At 49.7% G+C, this 19,171-nt stretch overlaps 1 protein-coding gene across 4 annotated transcripts in view; it reads right to left on the reverse strand.

Annotated features, from left to right (window-relative positions):
* Positions 1-2,664: 2,664 nt before the first annotated feature.
* LOC127000279 (protein Tob1-like) overlaps positions 2,665-19,171 on the reverse strand; it is an 80,246-nt gene continuing 63,739 nt past the window's right edge. For 2 of the 4 annotated variants that reach the window (XM_050863778.1, XM_050863800.1), the window contains exon 2: positions 2,665-6,267. In XM_050863778.1, the coding sequence (XP_050719735.1) occupies positions 4,942-6,078 (1,137 nt within the window). In that variant the 5' untranslated portion in view covers positions 6,079-6,267 and the 3' untranslated portion in view covers positions 2,665-4,941. Of the gene's footprint in view, positions 6,268-17,059; positions 17,218-17,288; positions 17,446-19,171 lie in introns of those variants that run through there. The other 2 variants (XM_050863807.1, XM_050863789.1) reach the window with 2 other exon arrangements.

Below are 19,171 nucleotides of genomic sequence, written 5' to 3' on the forward strand. Positions count from 1 at the left end.
TTTCCTCTACCTTTGTTGTGGTCCTACCTTACCTGTCTTAATCAATTCCGCTATCCAGGTATCGATATAAGTTAGGTATTTATTATTATGCCTGTTAGTCTTTCATCTTTCCTTCACCTTTGTTTTTGTGTTGATACTGCACTTCCCTGGTAATAATTAGTCCACTCAGGTGTTGTGGAAGGTGATTTTTTGTGTTATTATTGTTATTATTGCTTTTCCTGCACCTTTTATTATTCGTCTTTGTTTTCGTCGTAATAAAACCTACCTGTGCACTTGTTGTTGTGTTCGGCCGTTCAGGTATCGGGAAAAGGTGATTATCTCGTGTTTTTGCTATTGTTGTACCTTTCCAGCTCTCCTTCTATTACCTTTGTTGTTTTGGGTCGCGTGTTATTGCTACCTGCGACTCACCTGTTCTTGATTAGGGTTAGTTAGCCAGGTGTAGGTGAGCCACTGATATGTTTTTGGTATTAGTTTGGTATTAGTTTCTATATTCTGTTATGTCCTTTTTCTTCCTTATCCTTATCATTCTGGTTTATTTGTCAGTCTTCTGCTGTATTATGTCCTTTTTTCGTCTTCTCTCATCTTCTTACTGTTCTTTCTTTTTTTTTTTTGCTATTTTCTTACTTCGTTATGTTCTTCTTTCCTTGTTCTGGCATTTCTTTCCTTCTTTGTTTTCTGGCATTTCCTGACCTTTTTCTGTTTTTATGTCATTTCCTTGCTTTGTTATGCTTTTCTTTTTGTGCTCTGCCCCTTTTTTACTTTCCTTATTTTCTGTTTTCTGTAATTTCCAAACCTGTGCTGTATTGCTTTGGATTGGAGTCACCTATGCTGCTACTACTACTACTACTACTACTACTACTACTACTACCATCTTTACCTTGCTCTCACCTGGCCCAATAATCTTACCTGGCCCACCTGTGTCACCTCTTTATGTTTACCTGTTCGCCGCTCGCTCTCTCTCTCTCACTCTCCTCCTAATACTGTTTCGCTGTTTCTTGTCGTTGTTGCTGCGGACCTTCCTGTTCTTGTCTTTGTACTGTTATCCTCGTGTGTGTGTGTGTGTGTGTGTGTGTGTGTGTGTGTGTGTGTGTGTGTGTGTGTGTGTGTGTGTGTGTGTGTGTGTGTGTGTGTGTGTGTGTGTGTGTGTGTGTGTGTGTGTGTGTGTGTATTCGGTCTTGTTCTACTCGTCCGGTTCGTGTTCCCGTCATATACTCGTACCATCCGTGTTCTTCTTCTTCTTCTTCCCTCCCTGTCCGCTTTCGTGTTTCCCTATTAGGTCTGCCTGTTTGTTTGTCTGTCTGTCGGTGTAGTGTGTTAGTATGGGTGTGTTTCTTCATCAGTGTTGCTTTGTGTTACGAGAGAGAGAGAGAGAGAGAGAGAAGGAGGAAAGGGGAAGGAAAGGCAGGAAAGAGCAGAGAAGGTAAGGGACGGAGAGGGAAAGGAAAGGTATGTAGAGAGAGAGAGAGAGAGAGAGAGAGAGAGAGAGAGAGAGAGAGAGAGAGAGAGAGAGAGAGAGAGAGAGAGATTTTTTTTTTCTATACCTGGTGGCTCTCGTGTGGCAGGTGAAACGGTCTGACTCGCCTCTAATTATTTTTTTTACCTGCATCTGCGTACCTGTAATTTACCTGTCGCTGAATTATATGTTGCCTCTACCTGTCCTTTTTAGGGCTTATGTGTTAGTACCTTGATGTGCTTGCCTTTGTTTGTCTGTTTGTTTGTTTTTGTTCTGTTGGTGTTTGCTCCCCTTCCCTTTCTTTAACCCTTTCTTCTCTACCTCTCGTCTTTTCTTCATTCATTCGTTTCTTCCTTCGTTCATTTATTCCACTGCATTTACTCTACTTACTTTTTTTTTCTTTCTTCTATGCAGTTTTGTTACTCTCCTTTCTCCTTTCCTTCATTTTTTCCTCCCTCCTTCCCTCCTCATTTCATTGTCTTTCAACTCTCCTCATCTCTTCTTCCCCTTTTTATTTACCTCTGCTCCTTTATATTACTTTTCTTTCATTTCTTGTTTCCTCTCTTCTACATCTGTATCTCTCTTTCGTCCTTTCTTCCTTCCTTCATTCATTCCTCCGCCTTAATTCTACCTACTTCATTCCTCTCTCCCTTTCTTTTCTTCCTTCTATGCAGGTTTCTACTTTCCTTTCTTCCTCTCTTCCTTCCTTTCTACCTCGTCTCTATCTCTTTGTCCATCTCATTATGTCATTCCTTCTTTGTTCTCCTTCCCTCCTTCATTTCTCTCTCCCACTAAATCTGTATATCTTTCTCTCTTCCTCTCTCCCTTCCTCTGTATCTACTTTTCATCTACTCTTACCTGCGTGAATGCCTCTACCTCCCCTCCGCACACCTGCCCTATCCACTTGTGCCTGGGCGTAGCATAATCACAACTCGTCAGCGGCAATGCGGGCGGCAGGTGGGAGCGGTGACAGGTGAAGGGCGGTGTTAATTACAGGTGGTGTGTCGGCGATGCTTCCCTCCCCCACTCCTCTCCTCTCACGTATACCTTCCTCTCGCGTCCTCCACGGCCTCCCCCTCCCGTGGTGTGCAGGTCGGGAGAAAGCACACGTTGCACACACAATACACACACAGACATGTATACAAAGTACACACACACACACACACACATAGGAAGGTAACAGATGGATTCAACTTAAATAAAATAAAATGTAAATTTGCAAACTACACATTTATTAATTCTTTCACAATAATAAAAACATAAGAAATTATAAAAATGAATATATTATATTATACTTGCAGACAGCCTGTCTATCCCGGCAAGCCAGGGGGCGTCACGGTTTAGAAAAATAGTAGTAACTTTGTGACTAGAAAGACAATAATAATGACAAATTCATATATGAAAGAGGAATGGGCTGCGTAATAATAATTTGAGATGCAAGTATGCTTACAAAACAGTTTTCCTGTTTTATGGTGCGGGGGGCGGGCGAGGGGGGGGTCACCCGCGCCCCGCCCGCCCCGGCCACACTCCAAGCGAATCTAATTATTACAATCTTAATTACACAATGGTTATCATCAGACTATTGACAAAAGAACCGACCCAAGTCCATCAAATTTTGGCGGGTGGCTGACAAATATTTTATCGTTTGCCCTTCCATGAGACTATATAATAATGTTTTGGAGCGCCCAGAGGCGGCTTGGTAACCGGAGGGGGCGGCGCCCCGGGCAGCCGCTTGGCTCGGGCGCCGGGGGTCGCGGGGCCTCACTCCAACCTTAAGAAATAGTTGCTTTCTCTATCGCGAAGAACAGCTGTGGTGAAGCCTTTCGCGACCAGGCTTGCAGGAGCCAGGCTGGGGCCGCTGCCGGACCGGGACTCTACTTTCTCTCCGTCAGGGAGTCTGAACGAAAGGACCGATTTGGTAACGCGTACGTCTGTCTGTCGCCTGACGCGCCGCGGCACGAATTTAGCGTCCGGGTGTGGAGGAGGAGGTGTGGCGGTGTGGTGATGGTGGTGTTGGCGGGGCAGCGGGGCCGGCCTGGCGTGCTGCAGCCTGAGTTTGGCATTGCTTTAGTCTGGGGCGTCGCGCGGCCCGGGCCCTGCGCTGCGGTGCGCGGCGGGCCCGGGGCGGCACGGCGGCGGGTGAGTTTACAAGGATCTTTGCAGACAGAACACGGGTTACACTACACCTGGTAGAAAGATTACCAAAATAGTAGCCGTCATTCACACGATCACCGAGAACTTCTGGAAACTAACACATATATAACATTCAATATAAAATCCCCGCAGTGCCGGCTGGAGCCTACGGGGCAGGTATGCTACAATGTATCTACTGGTCTACCCTCGTCTACCGTCGATATGGGAGATGAAACATGTAACAGCAAAATATTCAACGTTATCCTCAAAGACCCTCCAAACCATCACCACTTCTTTACACTTTCGCTCTCCCTCTCTTTCTCTCTCACACACACTCACTGGCCGGTCATCTCATGCACACGTTCCCTGTTCACCCTCGAGCCCATCTTGTCACCTTCGTGGCGCCTCGGCGTCACCTGAGTGCCGCGCGGTGCCACCTGAGTGCCACCTTGCTATCGGGACGTGGGAGCTGTCGGCCCCTCGGGCTGGCCTGGGCCGCCCCGCCCACGCCGCGGCCAGGCGGGGGCCGGGCGTGGGCTGCAGGGCTTAGGAACCTAGTCTATAGACTCCTATAAAATTACCGCAGTTTTGTAATACATGTTTTTGTTTACAGTAGCGTGGTGACGTCTGATTGGGTTAAATAAGTTTTGTTTTTTAGAGTCCCTTGTTAAGACTGGCACGGAAGTCTCCTGTAAGGATAACAAGATTGGGTGTATATTTGTACTGGACCGCTACTGCACTCGTCTATCACACATCTTATCACAAAATTATTTAGTTTTCGTACCTTAAGAGAAACCGTACCGGTTAGTTAATAGTTGTACGAGTAAGAAAAATATATGCCATATTTGTTAATGATAATAAAGAGTACATATTGTACAACAATGTAATCATATCCATGCTTACAACAAGTGTGAACAATCTTTGCCACGTCTACGTTTGAGGAACCCTCGTAATGTTCTTGCAAAACATAACCTATGTACAGTGTCACAACCTTCGGCTTGGAAAAGTCAACCTTTCATTTACCTTAGTCCGCTAAGCCTTAGGCAATTCTGCATTGTTCTAGGAAACACGGGCTCTTCCTCATTATACTATGAACCAAAAGCGTCTATACCTGAGGCAGTACAAAATTATAAAAGGTGAAGGATAATGGCAGGTGGTGTCAGATCTGGTGGTGCGGGTGTGTGTGGGCGGTGGCGACCAGCAGCCAGCTGCCCCGCCCACACGCCCACACGCCCGCCGGTCCTCCTGCTGGGACACGCTCTAGTTCAGGCGACACCTTTTGATTTTGTTCGGTGGCGGGAGCTGGGGACGTCGGGGCGGCTGCTGGCGGCGGCGGCGGCGACGGCGGCCACGCTCTAGTTAGCCACCAGCAGGTGCTGGTACTGGGAGGCGGGGTACACGCTCATCACGCCCTCGTTCAGGGCCGCCGTTTTGTCGCCCGCGCCCATGGAGGCGGCGCCGGGGGCCGTCCCGCCCATCATGCTGCCACTCAGGGGCTCGTACATGGGCGGGAACTTGGGTCCGGGGGCCTGCTGGGTGGTCGGCGGCAGCAGGTCGGTGAAGAAGGACGGTGACGTGAAGCCCTGGTCGAACATGCCGCGACCCCAAGGGTTGTAGGCTCCGCCCCCCGGAGCGCCCCCGGGGAAGTAGACCCCCTGGGGCTCTAGTGGTGGGTTGGGGCTGAGCGAACGGGGTCTGGACGGGGGGAACTGACTGCCGAAGCCTGCCGTCGCCACCGCCACCGCCTGCTGTTGCTGCTGCTGTTGCTGCTGCACGTGCTGCTGCTGCTGGATCATCTGGCGCTGCTTGATGTAGTGCGAGAACTCGGTGGGCGACATGCGGTTGGCCCGCTTGGTGCTCGTCTTTAGCTTGGTGGAACCGAACTTTGTCTGGGCGAAGGTGGCGGTGGTGAAGGTGAGGGGGGCGGAGCTCTTGTTGAGGAAGGCGTTGATGGGCGACGTCTCCCGCTGCTTGAAGGGCGGCGTGGGCGAGCTGGCCGAGTAGGGGGAGGTCGACTTCGGGCTGATCGACACGTTGCTTAGGGACGAACTCAGGTTGTCGATGGGCTTGAAGCACTGCGCCTCGGGGTTGAAGGTTTTGGTCACCTCTTTGTCGAGGTTCTCTTCCTGAGTGGCGGACTCTGCCGCCTCGGAGTACAGGACCTTGATCTGGCCCTTCTCGCCGATCCTGTAGGACACCTCGCCGGGGTCCACCCAGACGGCCAGGTCCTCCGGCAGGTTGTCTTTGATCTCCCGCACTTCCATGCCCGCCTCCCTCGCCGCCTTCTCCAGGACGGGATCGATCGGGTCTCCGGCCTTGAGGCAGCGGTAGGCAGAGCCCTTCATCGGCTTGTCAGGGTACCAGTGACCTTCAAACTTCTCCTTGAGCGCCTTTTCCAGCTCCTCGCCGAAGATGTTGACTCGTCGGCGCGGCAGTTTGTTGTACATGTACGAGATGACGAAGTTGAGCGCCACCTGGATCTCGAGATGCATGGCTGGGTCGAGGGTGAGTTGGGGAGCACGACGACGGAGGGTCACCGGCGCGTGGCGGGGGTCGCCGGCGTGGCCGTGTGACGGGAGGCGAAACGCAGTGTTGCCGCCGCTTCTACTCTGTCCAGAAGCCGCGCTTGCTGCTGCTCCCGTTGCTTCTGCTGTTGCTGCTGCTGCTGTCTGTCACACGTCCTGGGGAAGAATAAGACCCGTCAGCCTCCCTCTCCTTCACGGTGCCCTTCATGTAAACACACACACACACACACACACACACACACACACACAGCAACAACAATGGGCCACTAGACGGAACAATGGCACTCAAACACACACACACACACACACACACACACACACACTACCATAGATGATGCACGCCAGCGCAGAAAATACTTCACAGGAAAAAAATCACTAATGCACCCCCCCCCCCTCTCTCTCTCTCTCTCTCTCTCTCTCTTTCCTTCCGTCAATATTCTTTTATGTATACCTTTCCTCTCCCTCTCCGTCCCTTACTTCACACCTTACCTCCTTCATCCTTCCCCTTACACCCTCCTCCTACGCACCTTTCCTCCCTTTCCTTCCTCCTGGCACCTCTGTAATGTCCCTCCCTTCACCTTTCCTTTACCTCCAAGTCCCTTTCATCACACTACCTTCTTTGCCCTTCCCTCCCTCCCTCGCACCGCTTGTAATATCCCCCCACACCTACACACTTTCCATCTCCTCCCCCTCCTCCTCCTCCCACCACCACCACCACCAACGCCGCGACGAAAAATCTCCTTCAAGGTCACGTGCCTCGCGACCTTCCCCTCCCCGTGCGATCAATGGAAATGGCGAAAATCTTAAACTTGGTGCACTGCTTTTGCCGGCACGGGAAAGTTAGCGTTAGACCTGTTTGCTTACCTCTCCGCCCTTCCCTCCCCCTTCCCCCTCTTACTTGTGTGTTTAGAGAAGAAGGGAGAGGTAGGGGAAAGGTAGGGGAAGAGGGGGGATGCATGGGAAAGCAGTGGAGAGTTAAGGTAAGTTGTGTTATGAAAGGAAAACGAAGAGTGATGAAATTAGGGCAAAGGTAAGGTTTAGAATGGGACATGTTTTAAGATCCGGGTAGGGGAAAGGCAGGGGAAGAAGGGGGAGCGTGGATAAGCAGTCATGGGTTAAGATAGAGTTAGTTTTGAAAGGGAAACGAAGAGTGTTGAAATTAGGGCAAGGGAAAGGATTGGCAAGGGACATGTTTTAAGATCGGGGTCAGGTCGCTGGAAAGGGTAAGAGAAAGGGACAAGATGGATAGTAGGCGGTGACAGCGACAGGGTGACAGAGGGGCAAGGGAGATAAGGTTAAGACAATATGGCACTGGACTGGGATAAGATGACAGGAGCGTGGCAGAGAGGCAGGGAAGGATAGGGTGAGCGAATGGGTTGCTGATTACAGGAAAGGCATAGGAGTGAGGACATTGGGTTAGGTAAGGGAAGGTTTAATTGAGGAAGCTGAAAGGGTGAAGAGAAAGGGATGCTGAATGGAGGAAAGTGAAATGGGGAGAGCAAAAGTTAGGAAAGGGAAGAGTAGAGCAAGAAGGAAGGAAGGGTAATATAAACAAAATTAGAGGTATATAAATAGACAGTAAGAGGAAAGTAAAAGAAGGGAAATAAGCGAAAAAGTGAACAGGAGAAAGAAAGGTTAATGTACATCAGAAAAGGGGTAATAGAAAGTTTATAAAGGAAAGGGTAAAAGAGGCAAAATTAGAAGTAACTAGACAGTGAAGGAAAGTGTAAAAAAAAAAAGGGAAATAAGAAAAAAAGTGGGCAAGGAAGGGAAGAGAAAGAGGGTTAAAAGGGGTAAAAAAAAGGGGTTTACTGAGGACAATATATACAGGGTTGAGGACTTGGGGGGAGGAAGGGGTTGGCAGGGGTGGAGGAAATGCAGGGTTGCAGGGACCTTGTTTTAGTCTATCGGGTTTTAGGTTGTCGGGAAAACCAGTGTGTGTGTGTGTGTGTGTGTGTGTGTGTGAACTGTTTTGTAATGCATCTGTTAACGCTCCCATACCCATGTCATGACGAGTCTCTCTCTCTCTCTCTCTCTCTCTCTCTCTCTCTCTCTCTCTCTCTCTCTCAAATGCGTCGCAGTTTCTGTGCTTCAGTGACCTTTGCGTTCGCCCTCATGGTTTGTGCGTGTGTTTGTTTGTTAATGTGTGTGTGTGTGTGTGTGTATGTGTGTGTGTGTGCATGAACCTGAACACGTGCGCACCCAATCCTTGTAGTAAACAGGCGCAGGTTAGTATTGTTTTTGTTGCTGTTGTTGTATGCATGTTCGATATTCATTGCTAGGAAAGACTTGTATGTAACTCAAGTCCACCATTTAAAAGTAGTAGTAGTAGTAGTAGTAGAAAATTAATAAGAAGTTTTGTTATTGTTATTGTGGTTGTAGGTGTTGTTGTTGAAGAGGAGGAGAAGGAGAAGGAGGAGGAGGAGGAACACAACTTAAGATGCAAGGGACAACATATGGGGAGATCTGAGGAGGAGGAGGAGGAGTGTTAGTCGTCTCAGCTTGGCCTATATTTGAATGTGACACGGACACAGCCCTTCCTCCTCCCCCCCTCCCTCCCTCCCTCCCTCCATCTCTCCACCTCCCTCCCTTCCTCTTCCCTCCTTCATCCATCCATCCATTCCTCCTTTGCATATTTATCGACCTTGAATGCTTGAAAATACGAAAGGTTAAAATGGAAAGTGACTACGTGTGATGCATGAGAGAGAGAGAGAGAGAGAGAGAGAGAGAGAGAGAGAGAGAGAGAGAGAGAGAGAGAGAGAGAGAGAGAGAGAGAGAGAGAGAGAGAGAGAGAGAAAAACAAACAAGCAAGCAAGCAATCACCCGTGCTTAACCTTGGGCTTGAAAACATGGCCCCCCTCCCCCTTTCCTCCAATACTCCTCCCCTCTTTCCTCCCCTCTCTCCCTCCCTTCCTCCATCCCTCCCGCAACACCGGCTCATTCCCGATTCAAGACCCACACAAATGAGAGAGAGAGAGAGAGAGAGAGAGAGAGAGAGAGAGAGAGAGAGAGAGAGAGAGAGAGAGAGAGAGAGTATAAAAACACGTAGACATCATTAATCTCCATAAATCTATTTATATACCCAATTTAAATCACACATTATTATTATTATTATTATTATTATTATTATTATTATTATTGTTGTTGTTGTTGTTGTTGTGTACTTGTTTACGTGCTAATCAGTGTTTGTTTGGGGCTCAGGTAAAGTGTGTGTGTGTGTGTGTGTGTGTGTGTGTGTGTGTGTGTGTGTGTGTGTGTGTGTGTGTGAGAGAGAGATTCCTGCTTAACAATATCTCACACAACCAACTGAATAACACGCACCAGAGAGAGAGAGAGAGAGAGAGAGAGAGAGAGAGAGAGAGAGAGAGAGAGAGAGAGAGAGAGAGATTTACACAGGAACATTTTTGCTCCAATGTTTATCTCTGCATACCTCCTCCAACTTCTCCCTCCCCCCCTCTTTCCTCCCTCTCTCCTCCGTTGCCTTCCTCAATCCTTTCCTCCTCCTCCTCCCCCTTCCCTCTCCCTCTTCCTCACTCCTCTTACTGGTCACGCTCACACACACACATACACGCACACTCTCACTCTGGAAGCTTCGAGAGAGAGAGAGAGAGAGAGAGAGAGAGAGAGAGAGAGAGAGAGAGAGAGAGAGAGGGTGGGCTGGGGGATATTTGTGGAGTAAAGCCGTCTCCCCTATCACCCTCCTCTCTCTCTCTCTCTCTCTCTGAAAACACAATCAACTTTTCCCTTTAAACGCAGGAACCTTAAGGGTGACTTTGCCCTAATTTTTAGATAGGCTTTCGACCCTAACCTTTTGTGTAGGGTTAGTGTGCGTGGGATGGCACTTTGATGCTCCTGTGGTTAATTGGGAGTCTTTTACTGTAGCTTTCAAGAGGAGGAAGAGGAGGAGGAGGAGGCGAGAGATAGCTAGAAAGGAAGGATGGAAAAGAGGGTTCAAAGGGAGGAACGATAAGGATGAGGAGGAGGAGGAGGAGGACGAGGAGGGATAAAAAGGAGAAGGAGGAAGAAGATAGAGAATGACTTGTAAGAATTTGATGTTATATAAAAGGTCGATACTACAACAACAACAACAACAACCGTCACTACTACTACTACTAATAAAAATACATCACTTTTTCCTTTCTATTTTTCCTCCTTTCCCCTCGTAAGCCCAACCTTGAGGACGCCAGAAGTAGCTTGTGACGTAATTGTGTTGCGTAACGAAGATAAGCCCTTGCGTAACACACACACACACACACACACACACACACAGATCCATTTACTACCTTGTTTGTGTCACCTCTCTCTCCCTCTCTCTCTCTCTCTCTCTGACGTCATGTGTGTGTGTGTGTGTGTGTGTGTGTAAGCATGTGAGTACCCATCCTTCAAACTGCCAAGTGTAACAAGCCTCGTGTGTGTGTGTGTGTGTGTGTGTGTTACGTATATATGGTTAAAGTTGCAAGCGGCGTGAGGGGATTGGTGGAGGGAGACGCTAGGCCCCGCCCCCTCTGGCTCCCTATACGACATGAGGGGAAGGGAGGAAAGGGGAGGAATGGGTAACGGCGTAGTTAGCAGAAGAGGGGAATGGGTAGAGCAAGGGAAGGGGGGAGGGAAGGTTGAAGGGGAGACGGGACAAATATTAATGGAAGGTGAGGGGAAAGAGCGCAGTAGTAGTAGTAATAGTAGTAGTAGTAGTAGTAGTAGTAGTAGTAGTAATAGTAGAGAAGATATATACGGTAAGACTGATGTATAAGGGGAATGAGATGAGGGGAATGAGTACACGGAGGAAGAGATGATAAAACTGAAGAGTGAGGGGAAAGGATGAATGAGGAAGGGGAATGGGGAATGATACGGACTGAGATGGGGAAGAAAAGGAGGTCAGATATGTGCTTTGAAATGAGCGGTAAGGAAGGGGAGTGAAGTAAGGTGGACACTGAAGGGGAAGAAGTGAAGGGGTAGGGATGAAAGATGGGGAAGGAAGGGAGATAGACAATGAAAGTAAAAGAGAGGGAAGGAAAAAGTAGAGGAATGAATGAGGAATGAAAAGGAATGGAGGATACATGGGAAAGGCAAGGAAAAGATAGGGAAAGGAAAGCGGGAAGAAGGGAAAGGGAAAGGCATTAGATAAACACAGAACAGGAAAAGACAAAAAAATAAGGTGTGATGGGTAAAAGTGAGGAGAAGGAATGAAGGGTTGGGGGAGAGTAGGGGAGGGGTGAAGGGGAAGAGTAGGGGAGGGGTGAAGGGGAAGAGTAGGGGAGGGGTGAAGGGGAAGAGAAGAGGAGGGGTGAAGGGGAAGAGTAGGGGAGGGGTGAAGGGGAAGAGTAGGGGAGGGGTGAAGGGGAAGAGTAGGGGAGGGGTGAAGGGGAAAGGGGAGCAATCACCTTATTAATAATTTGTCTCCTAGTGCCAAACAGCTTTCGTCGTGAGAATAGTTGTCGTGTGAAGGTCGTGGCGCGGGTCCAAGAGAGAGAGAGAGAGAGAGAGAGAGAGAGAGAGAGAGAGAGAGAGAGAGAGAGAGAGAGAGAGAGACCCCTTTCCTTGCTCTATTTTCTTTTTCCCTTCTCTTATAAACACTTTCTCTCTCTCCTTTCCTTTTGTTTGTTATCTTTCTCTTTATCCTTTTATATCCTATCTGATCCTTCCTTGCTCCTCTTCTTCTCTTCTTACTCCTCTTCCTCCTCCTCCTTCTCTTTCGTTCCTTCGTCCTCTCTTTCTCTTTTCGTCACCCATTATTTTCTCAAGCAATCTGTTTCCACCTATCTTCTAGTGAATTTATCGTGCATTCGCTCCTCCTCCTCCCTGTCTTCTTCCTCCTCCTCTCCGCCATCTTTCCTCTTCCTTCTCTTCGTTTTTCAGCTCCATAAATAAAACCCTCCTCCTCCTCCTACTCCTCCTCTTCTTCCTCTTTCTCCTCCTCCTCCTCCTCCGCTTCTTTCCCGATCCAGCAGCTTATGAAGGAATCCATGAAGAGAGAGAGAGAGAGAGAGAGAGAGAGAGAGAGAGAGAGAGAGAGAGAGAGAGAGAGAGAGAGAGAGAGAGAGAGAGAGAGAGAGAGAGAGAGAGAGAGAGAGAGAGAGAGAGAGTAATGAAAAATGCAAATGCCAACAGAGCCACTAAATAATAATGGGGAAAAAAGGGGAGGCGGAATGCAGATCATCATAGTAGTAGTAGTAGTAGTAGTAGTAGTAGTAGCAGTAGCAGTAGTAGTAGTAGTAGTAGTAGTAGTAGTAGAGAGGTCATTCAGAAGTCAGTCAGGCAGAAAGAGTACCAACAAACAACAACAACAACAACAATGACACCACGTCGATGTATGGAGCGAGGAACCAACCTCACGCAACCTAACCCAACCAACAGTACCTTCACCACCACCACCACCACCACCACTACTATGCGAAGTCGATACCACAGCCGGCAGCAGGGAGGATGTAGGTCAGTGGGCGAAGCGAGAAGGTAGTGGGGTAGGTAGGCAGGAAGGTAGGAAGGAAGGAAGGAAGGGAGGAAGGGATGCGTGAGGGGCGGGGCTTTGCTGGGGCGGGAGCTAGGCGTGGGTGAGGATAGGGACGGGCGGGCGGGGAGTACGTAGGTAGGGTAGGGGAGGTAGGGAGAGGCGTGATAGAGTAGAGAGAGAAGGGGAAGGGGAAACATGAGAGTATGCGTGGGTGGAGGAAGGGATGAGAGGGGAAAGTAAGGGATGGAGATGAAAGGGAGAGGAAGGTGAGGGGAGGTAGAGAGAGAGAAAGGGAAGGGAAACATGAGAGTATGCGTGGGTGGAGGAAGGGATGAGAGGGGAAAGTAAGGGATGGAGATGAAAGGGAAGGGATAGGAAAGGGAGAGGAAGGTGAGGGGTGGTAGAGAGATATAAGGGGAAGGGAAACATGAGAGTATGCGTGGGTGGAGGAAGGAAAGAGGGGAAGGGAGAATAGGGGAATGAAAGGGATGGAAGAGAAGGGGAAGGGAAAAGATTCGAAGCGTGGGTGGAGGAAAGAAAGAGGGGAAAAGAGGGGAAGGAAGGTGGAAAGAGAAACAGGGGTGGGAGGTGGGGGGGGGGGAGGAAGGAGAGTCGTGATAACATTTAATTAGACCGAAATCACGGTAGAAAATCACACCTTTCTGATTTACGAAGGTGGCTGTTGATCTTTAAAAGGGGGGGAGGGGGAAATGAGGGAGGAGAGGAGAGGGTGAGGTGGGGGAAGGGGTAAAAGGGAGGCGAAAAATGGGGGAAGTGAATTAGCAGAGAGGGGGGACGATGTAAAAATGGGTCCTGGGAGTGAATGAAGGGGAAAAAAAGGGAGAAGGGTTAAAAAGAGTGGAAAAAATGGGAAAAAATTGATGTTATGGTTAAAGGGGAAGAAAAAGGGGTAAGAGGATTAAAAAGGGAAGTTGGAGGAAGGGAGGGATAGGGAGGGGAAAGGAAGGGAGAAGGGAATATAAAAAGGGAGGCATGGGTAAGGAAGGGAAGGGAAGGGAAGGAAGGGAAAAGGGAAGATAAGGTGAGGTAAATAAATTTCAATATCGATAAGAAACTAAAAAAAAAAAAAGAAGACCAAAAACGAACAGCAAGTCTTTAAAGTTTACTCTCTCTCTCTCTCTCTCTCTCTCTCTCTCTCTCTCTCTCTCTCTCGTTGATGTTAGTTGGGTTTACTCTCTAATACCATTTAACTTTGAGGCAGAAAATAAAATGGCCCTCCCTCTCCACCCCTCCTTCTCCGCCCCCCCTAAAGAAAAGTTCCCACGCTTTATTTTTCGGGGAGCAAGTTTTCAGCGTCGGTTTGTGACATTTCTTGGGGGATGATTTTGCTTGCGACTTAATTCCCTTTTGTGTGTGTGTGTATTTGTGTCCGATATCTGGGTTCCTTTCTGTCTGTCTGTCTGTCTGTTTGTTTGCCTGTCTGTCTGTTAGTCTGTCTGGGGTGATAGGGAGTATGTATGAGAGAAAGAGGGAGAGAAAGAGATGAACACGAAGAATAGAAGAAAAGAAGGAAGGAAGGAAGACCAGGAAAGAAAAGAAAGGAAGGAAGGGTGTTAGGACAAGAGAGAGAGAGAGAGAGAGAGAGAGAGAGAGAGAGAGAGAGAGAGAGAGAGAGAGAGAGAGAGAGAGAGAGAGAGAGAGAGAAATGTAATTCACACCCCGACAACTTATTAAACCACTAACTCACACGCATATTCTTTTTCTTCGTATTTTAATATTTTCTTTCAATGGCTTATTTTTCACTGTCTTCCAGAACTCACACACATAAAAAAAATGTTCTTATGGTTATTTTTTCTCTTTATTTCAGATGCGCGTCAACCACCATCACCACCACCACCACCACAACCATCACCACCACCACCATCACGACCACCATCACCATCATCGTCTTTCTTCGTCGCTTCGTAAAAGGTAAGTGTGTTATAATTATACGCTCTCTCTCTCTCTCTCTCTCTCTCTCTCTCTCTCTCTCTCTCTCTCCTTCCTTCCCTTCCCTTTGAAATTTTAACACTGTCCTTCCTCACTACAATCTCCCTTACACTTTTTTCTTCCCTTTGTGTCTATCTCCCTTTAAATACCTCCTTAGCGCTCTCTCTCTCTCTCTCTCTCTCTCGGGTCCATAGCCTTGGTTCCTCTACGGTGCTTTCTTTCACCCCTTATCTCTCTCCTCTTCCTCCTACTCTTCCTCCCCTCCTCCTCCTCCTCCTCATCTCTTTCATTCTCGCTGCCCTTCTTCCCTCTTCTCCCCCTTCGTATTGACTGCTTAGAGAAGGAAGAAAGAAGAAGAAGAGGAGGAGGAAGAAGAGGAAGAAGAGAAGGAGGAGGAGGAGGAGGAGGAGGGAGGAGGAGGAGGGTCTCTTAAACGTGGTGAGAGAGAGCTAAGAAAAGAAAAGGGGAGAGAACGAAGGGGAGAAGATGGGGGGAGGGGACGAGGAGAAGGAAAGAAAGGGGAGCTTGTGAGGTTATTTGACTTGTTCTTCTCTCTCTCCCTTTCTCCCTCTTAAGTGGTGGACCAGGGGGGGTAAGGGAGAAGAGGGGAACGAGGGGAGTGGGGGAGGGGGGTGTTGAGAGGTGTTGCGGTGGGGTAAGGAGGAGTTCAGGGAGTCAATTATGGGGGGAGGGAGGGAGAGAGGGAGGGGGGTAGAATTATTAGTGGCGTAACCGATGCTAATTAAGGGAGGAGGAGGAGGAGGAGGAGGAGGAGGAGGAGGAGGATTTAACAACACTAATGCGCAGTAGTAGTAGTAGTAGTAGTAGTCGTAGTAATAGTAGTAGTAGTAGTAGTAGTAGTAGTAGCAACTGAAGACGAAAGAGAATGAAGGGAAAGGAAAAGAGGAGATGAAAGGATGGAAGAGGCGAGAGGAGGAAGAGAAGAGGAGGAGGAGGAGGAGGAGGAAGTGAGGGTTAAAAATACAGAACAATAGGTTACGAAGGGAAAGAAAAGGCAAAGGAAGAGAAGGGAAGGGAGGGGAAGGGAAACGAGAGAAAACGAGACACAGTAAAGAACGGAGGGAGGGAGGGGTGGTGAGGGGAAGAGAGAGGGGATAAAAGAGGGGAAAATAGGGGAAAGAGGGAAGGTTATGAAGGGAATGCACAGGTAAAAGCGACTAAGCTGTATCGTGGTTGAGGAGGAGGTTCTTCCGTGTGCTGTGTGTGGGTGGTGTAGCTTTAAGGAGGAGGAGGAGGAGGAGGAAGAAGAAGAGGAAGGAGGAGGAGGAGAGGAGGAGGAAGGCAGGGTATGTGTGCAAGGCAAGCAGACGTGAGGGGAGAGAGAGAGAGAGAGAGAGAGAGAGAGAGAGAGAGAGAGAGAGAGAGAGAGAGAGAGAGAGAGAGAGAGAGAGAGAGAGAGAGAGAGAGAGAGAGAGAGAGAGTATTGATAAGTGGGGGCTTTATTTGTCTTCCTTTATTAGTGAGAGTAACGTAGAGAGAGAGAGAGAGAGAGAGAGAGAGAGAGAGAGAGAGAGAGAGAGAGAGAGAGAGAGAGAGAGAGAGAGAGAGAGAGAGAGAGAGAGAGAGAGAGAGAGAGAGAGAGAGAGAGAGAGAGAGAGAGAGAGAGAGAGAGAGAGAGAGAGAGAGAGAGAGAGAGAGAGAGAGAGAGAGAGAGAGAGAGAGAGAGAGAGAGAGAGAGAGAGAGAGAGAGAGAGAGAGAGAGAGAGAGAGAGAGAGAGAGAGAGGAGAGAGAGAGAGAGAGAGAGAGAGAGAGAGAGAGAGAGAGAGAGAGAGAGAGAGAGAGAGAGAGAGAGAGAGAGAGAGAGAGAGAGAGAGTAGGGGGGGTAGGGGAGTGACGGTATGCACAGCCGTTCAATATATCACGAGGAGGCGAGCGTGACGGTGTGACGGAGACGGCGACTGAGACGGCAATACGACGGGCTTCCTAACACGAGGTTGTGACGGAGGGGGGGGGTAGGGGGGGCGAGGGGGCAGTACATACCCTACTCGTGGTACCTTCTAACCCAGAATGCACAGTAGGTCAGAGCAGGACGTGGCGGGGTGGCGGCGTGGTGGCGTGCCGCCGCTGCAGCAGACGGGCATGGGCCTTCACCGGCTATTGATTCCGTAAGAGTTCCGCTTCATGATTGTGCTCGCTTACCTCCCCGCCTGTCTGCCTGTCTGCCTGCCTGCCTGCCTGCCTGCTTGCGCGTTGTATCGCCCGCTTGTCGGCCGGTCTGTCTGTCTCCTGGTTTCCTCGCCGTCTGGTTGGCTGTCTGCTGTCTGTCCGTGTCTGGTCAGCTGGTTGTCTGTCTCCCCGGCTGTCAGCTGGTCTGTCCACGTGCGTCTGTCCACCTGTCAGCGGCTGGCGTGCCATCCCCGCGTCATGGCACCGTCGCCCCTCCGCGGGGGTGTCGCGTCCTGCCGGGGTGTCATCGGGGCGTCCTTGGTGACGGTACTCAGTGTACTACGAGGTCCTCGTAAGGTGTCGTCCACCAGCACGCCACACACACGGCCACACACACGGTGCCACACGGCCACACTACTAACCCTGGGGTGGCGGCGGCGGCGGTGGCGGCAGCCGTGGCAGGAGTGAGAGTGCAGCACCACCCCAGCGGCCACCGCTCCTGCGAGTCTCCTCCACCACCACTAGCACCACAACACGGCCGCCTCCACCACCACACCACCACCGCCTCCACCCACACGGCCCTCCGCGCACGCTCCACCACCCAGGTCGATTCTCGCAGCGGCGGCAGCGGCACCAGCAGCCACGTTTCACCTTGCTTTGTGTTACTTGTCGGGCTTCCATGCACAGGCGGGGCTCCTGCGTGCTTGCGGCAGGCGCGAGGACGTGTGCCAGGAGGCCGCGTGGGGAGCAGCGCCGGGAAGGCTCCCCCCGCCGCCGCCGCCGCCGCCGCCATGCCTCCTGCTCCACCCCTCCACTCCTCGCTGCCGGCTGCTGCCCTCCTCTCCTCCACTCACGGTGATCCACTATTGATTCAGTCAGATATAGCACAGTGCCGTGACCCCTGGGCCCTGGGGCATCGCCGGCTGACCACCACCACCTCCACCACCTCCACCACCTCCACCTGGCCTGCGCACGTACAACATCACATCTCAACAACAACTTTGGATTTAAAGAGCGTAGGAAATCGATGGTAGGGAGGCTCCGGGGGGGAGGGGGGAAGGCAAGGGAGGATTATGTCACTCCCACTACAGCCTTACTACCGCCTCCCTTCCTCCCCCCTTCCTTCCCTCCTTCCCTCCCTTTCTCCCTCCCTATCTTCCTACGTCGGCCCAAAACTAGGCAATCCCCGCCTCGCCCGTATGGTCGACACAGCGGGAAGGCGAGATAGGGGAGGAGGAGGGGGAAGAAGAGGAAGAGGAGGAGGGATGTTAGGGTTGTGCTGGTGAGCCAGGTGGCGGTGTAGGAGTTGGTGGTGTTGGTGGTGAATGTGGTGGTGGTGTAGGTGTTGAGAGTGGTGGTGTTGGGGGTGGTGGAGGTGGTGGCCTTGATTGTGTTATTGTCTAGAGAGTTCTTACACACGATAAACAATCTGGACGGTTTGTGTGTTGCGTCACGTGGTACCGGCACACACACACACACACACACACACACACACACACACACACACACACACCTGGAGAGGATTAATTTTACCTTCCGTTTCATTATTATTACTATCATTATCCTTCTTCTTTTCCTTCTTCTTCTTCTTATTATTATTACTCTTTGTTTCCTTCTGTCTCACTGTCTTGCGGGAATTACTGCTGCAAGGTTATCGTTACTCAGGAAATAGCTGCTACCTTCTCTTGTTTTTTTTCCTCTTTTTCCTTTTTTCCTTTTATTATTTATTTCCACTGACCAAACGAGACTTTCCACGCGAGTCATTATTGAAAAAAAAAAAGCATTTTTTTAATCAACTTCAAGCAGCCTCAGAGTTGGTTCTATTCTTGTTAACTTCAGAGAGAGAGAGAGAGAGAGAGAGAGAGAGAGAGAGAGAGAGAGAGAGAGAGAGAGAGAGAGAGAGAGAGTGTCATTTTAGCTTTCCTCTATCGCTCGGAAATAACAGCGACTTGACTGGACTCAAAATCAACAACAACAACAACAGCAATACCAACAACAACAGTAACAACAATAGCAAGATTTTTTCGTTCACTTCAAAGAGAGAAAGTAAATTTTGCTTTCCTCCAACGCTTCAAATAACAGCAGCAACAACAGTATTTACATCAACAACAACAACAACAACAACAACAACACTTAAAGAAGGGAGAAGGAAGAGAAGAGGAACCACAGGGGACGTCAAAAGAACATCAAGAGAAACAAAACTTATTTCTGCGTAGCGTAGCGCCTTAACCTGCCACACCTGCCACCCCTATACACGGGAAGCCCTTCAGGTGTATGTGTGTGCGTGTGTATGTATGTGTGTGTGTGAATGTGTGTGTGTGCGTGTGTATGTGTGTATGTGTGAATGTGTGTGCGTGCGTGTAGGTCACCCTCCCTCCGTGCCACAAAAGCGTCGGGCGGCCACACTTCACTCTTTAGAAGCGTACGCAAGCGACCGCCGTTGAAAAGAGGCTGATGAAATGCAAACGGGACCAGGTGCAGCGGGGAGAGGAGGAGGAGGAGGAGGAGGAGGAAAGGGGGGAGAACGAGGAGTT

Source organism: Eriocheir sinensis, chromosome 2 (assembly GCF_024679095.1).
Source record: "Eriocheir sinensis breed Jianghai 21 chromosome 2, ASM2467909v1, whole genome shotgun sequence".
Lineage (NCBI taxonomy): Eukaryota > Metazoa > Arthropoda > Malacostraca > Decapoda > Varunidae > Eriocheir > Eriocheir sinensis.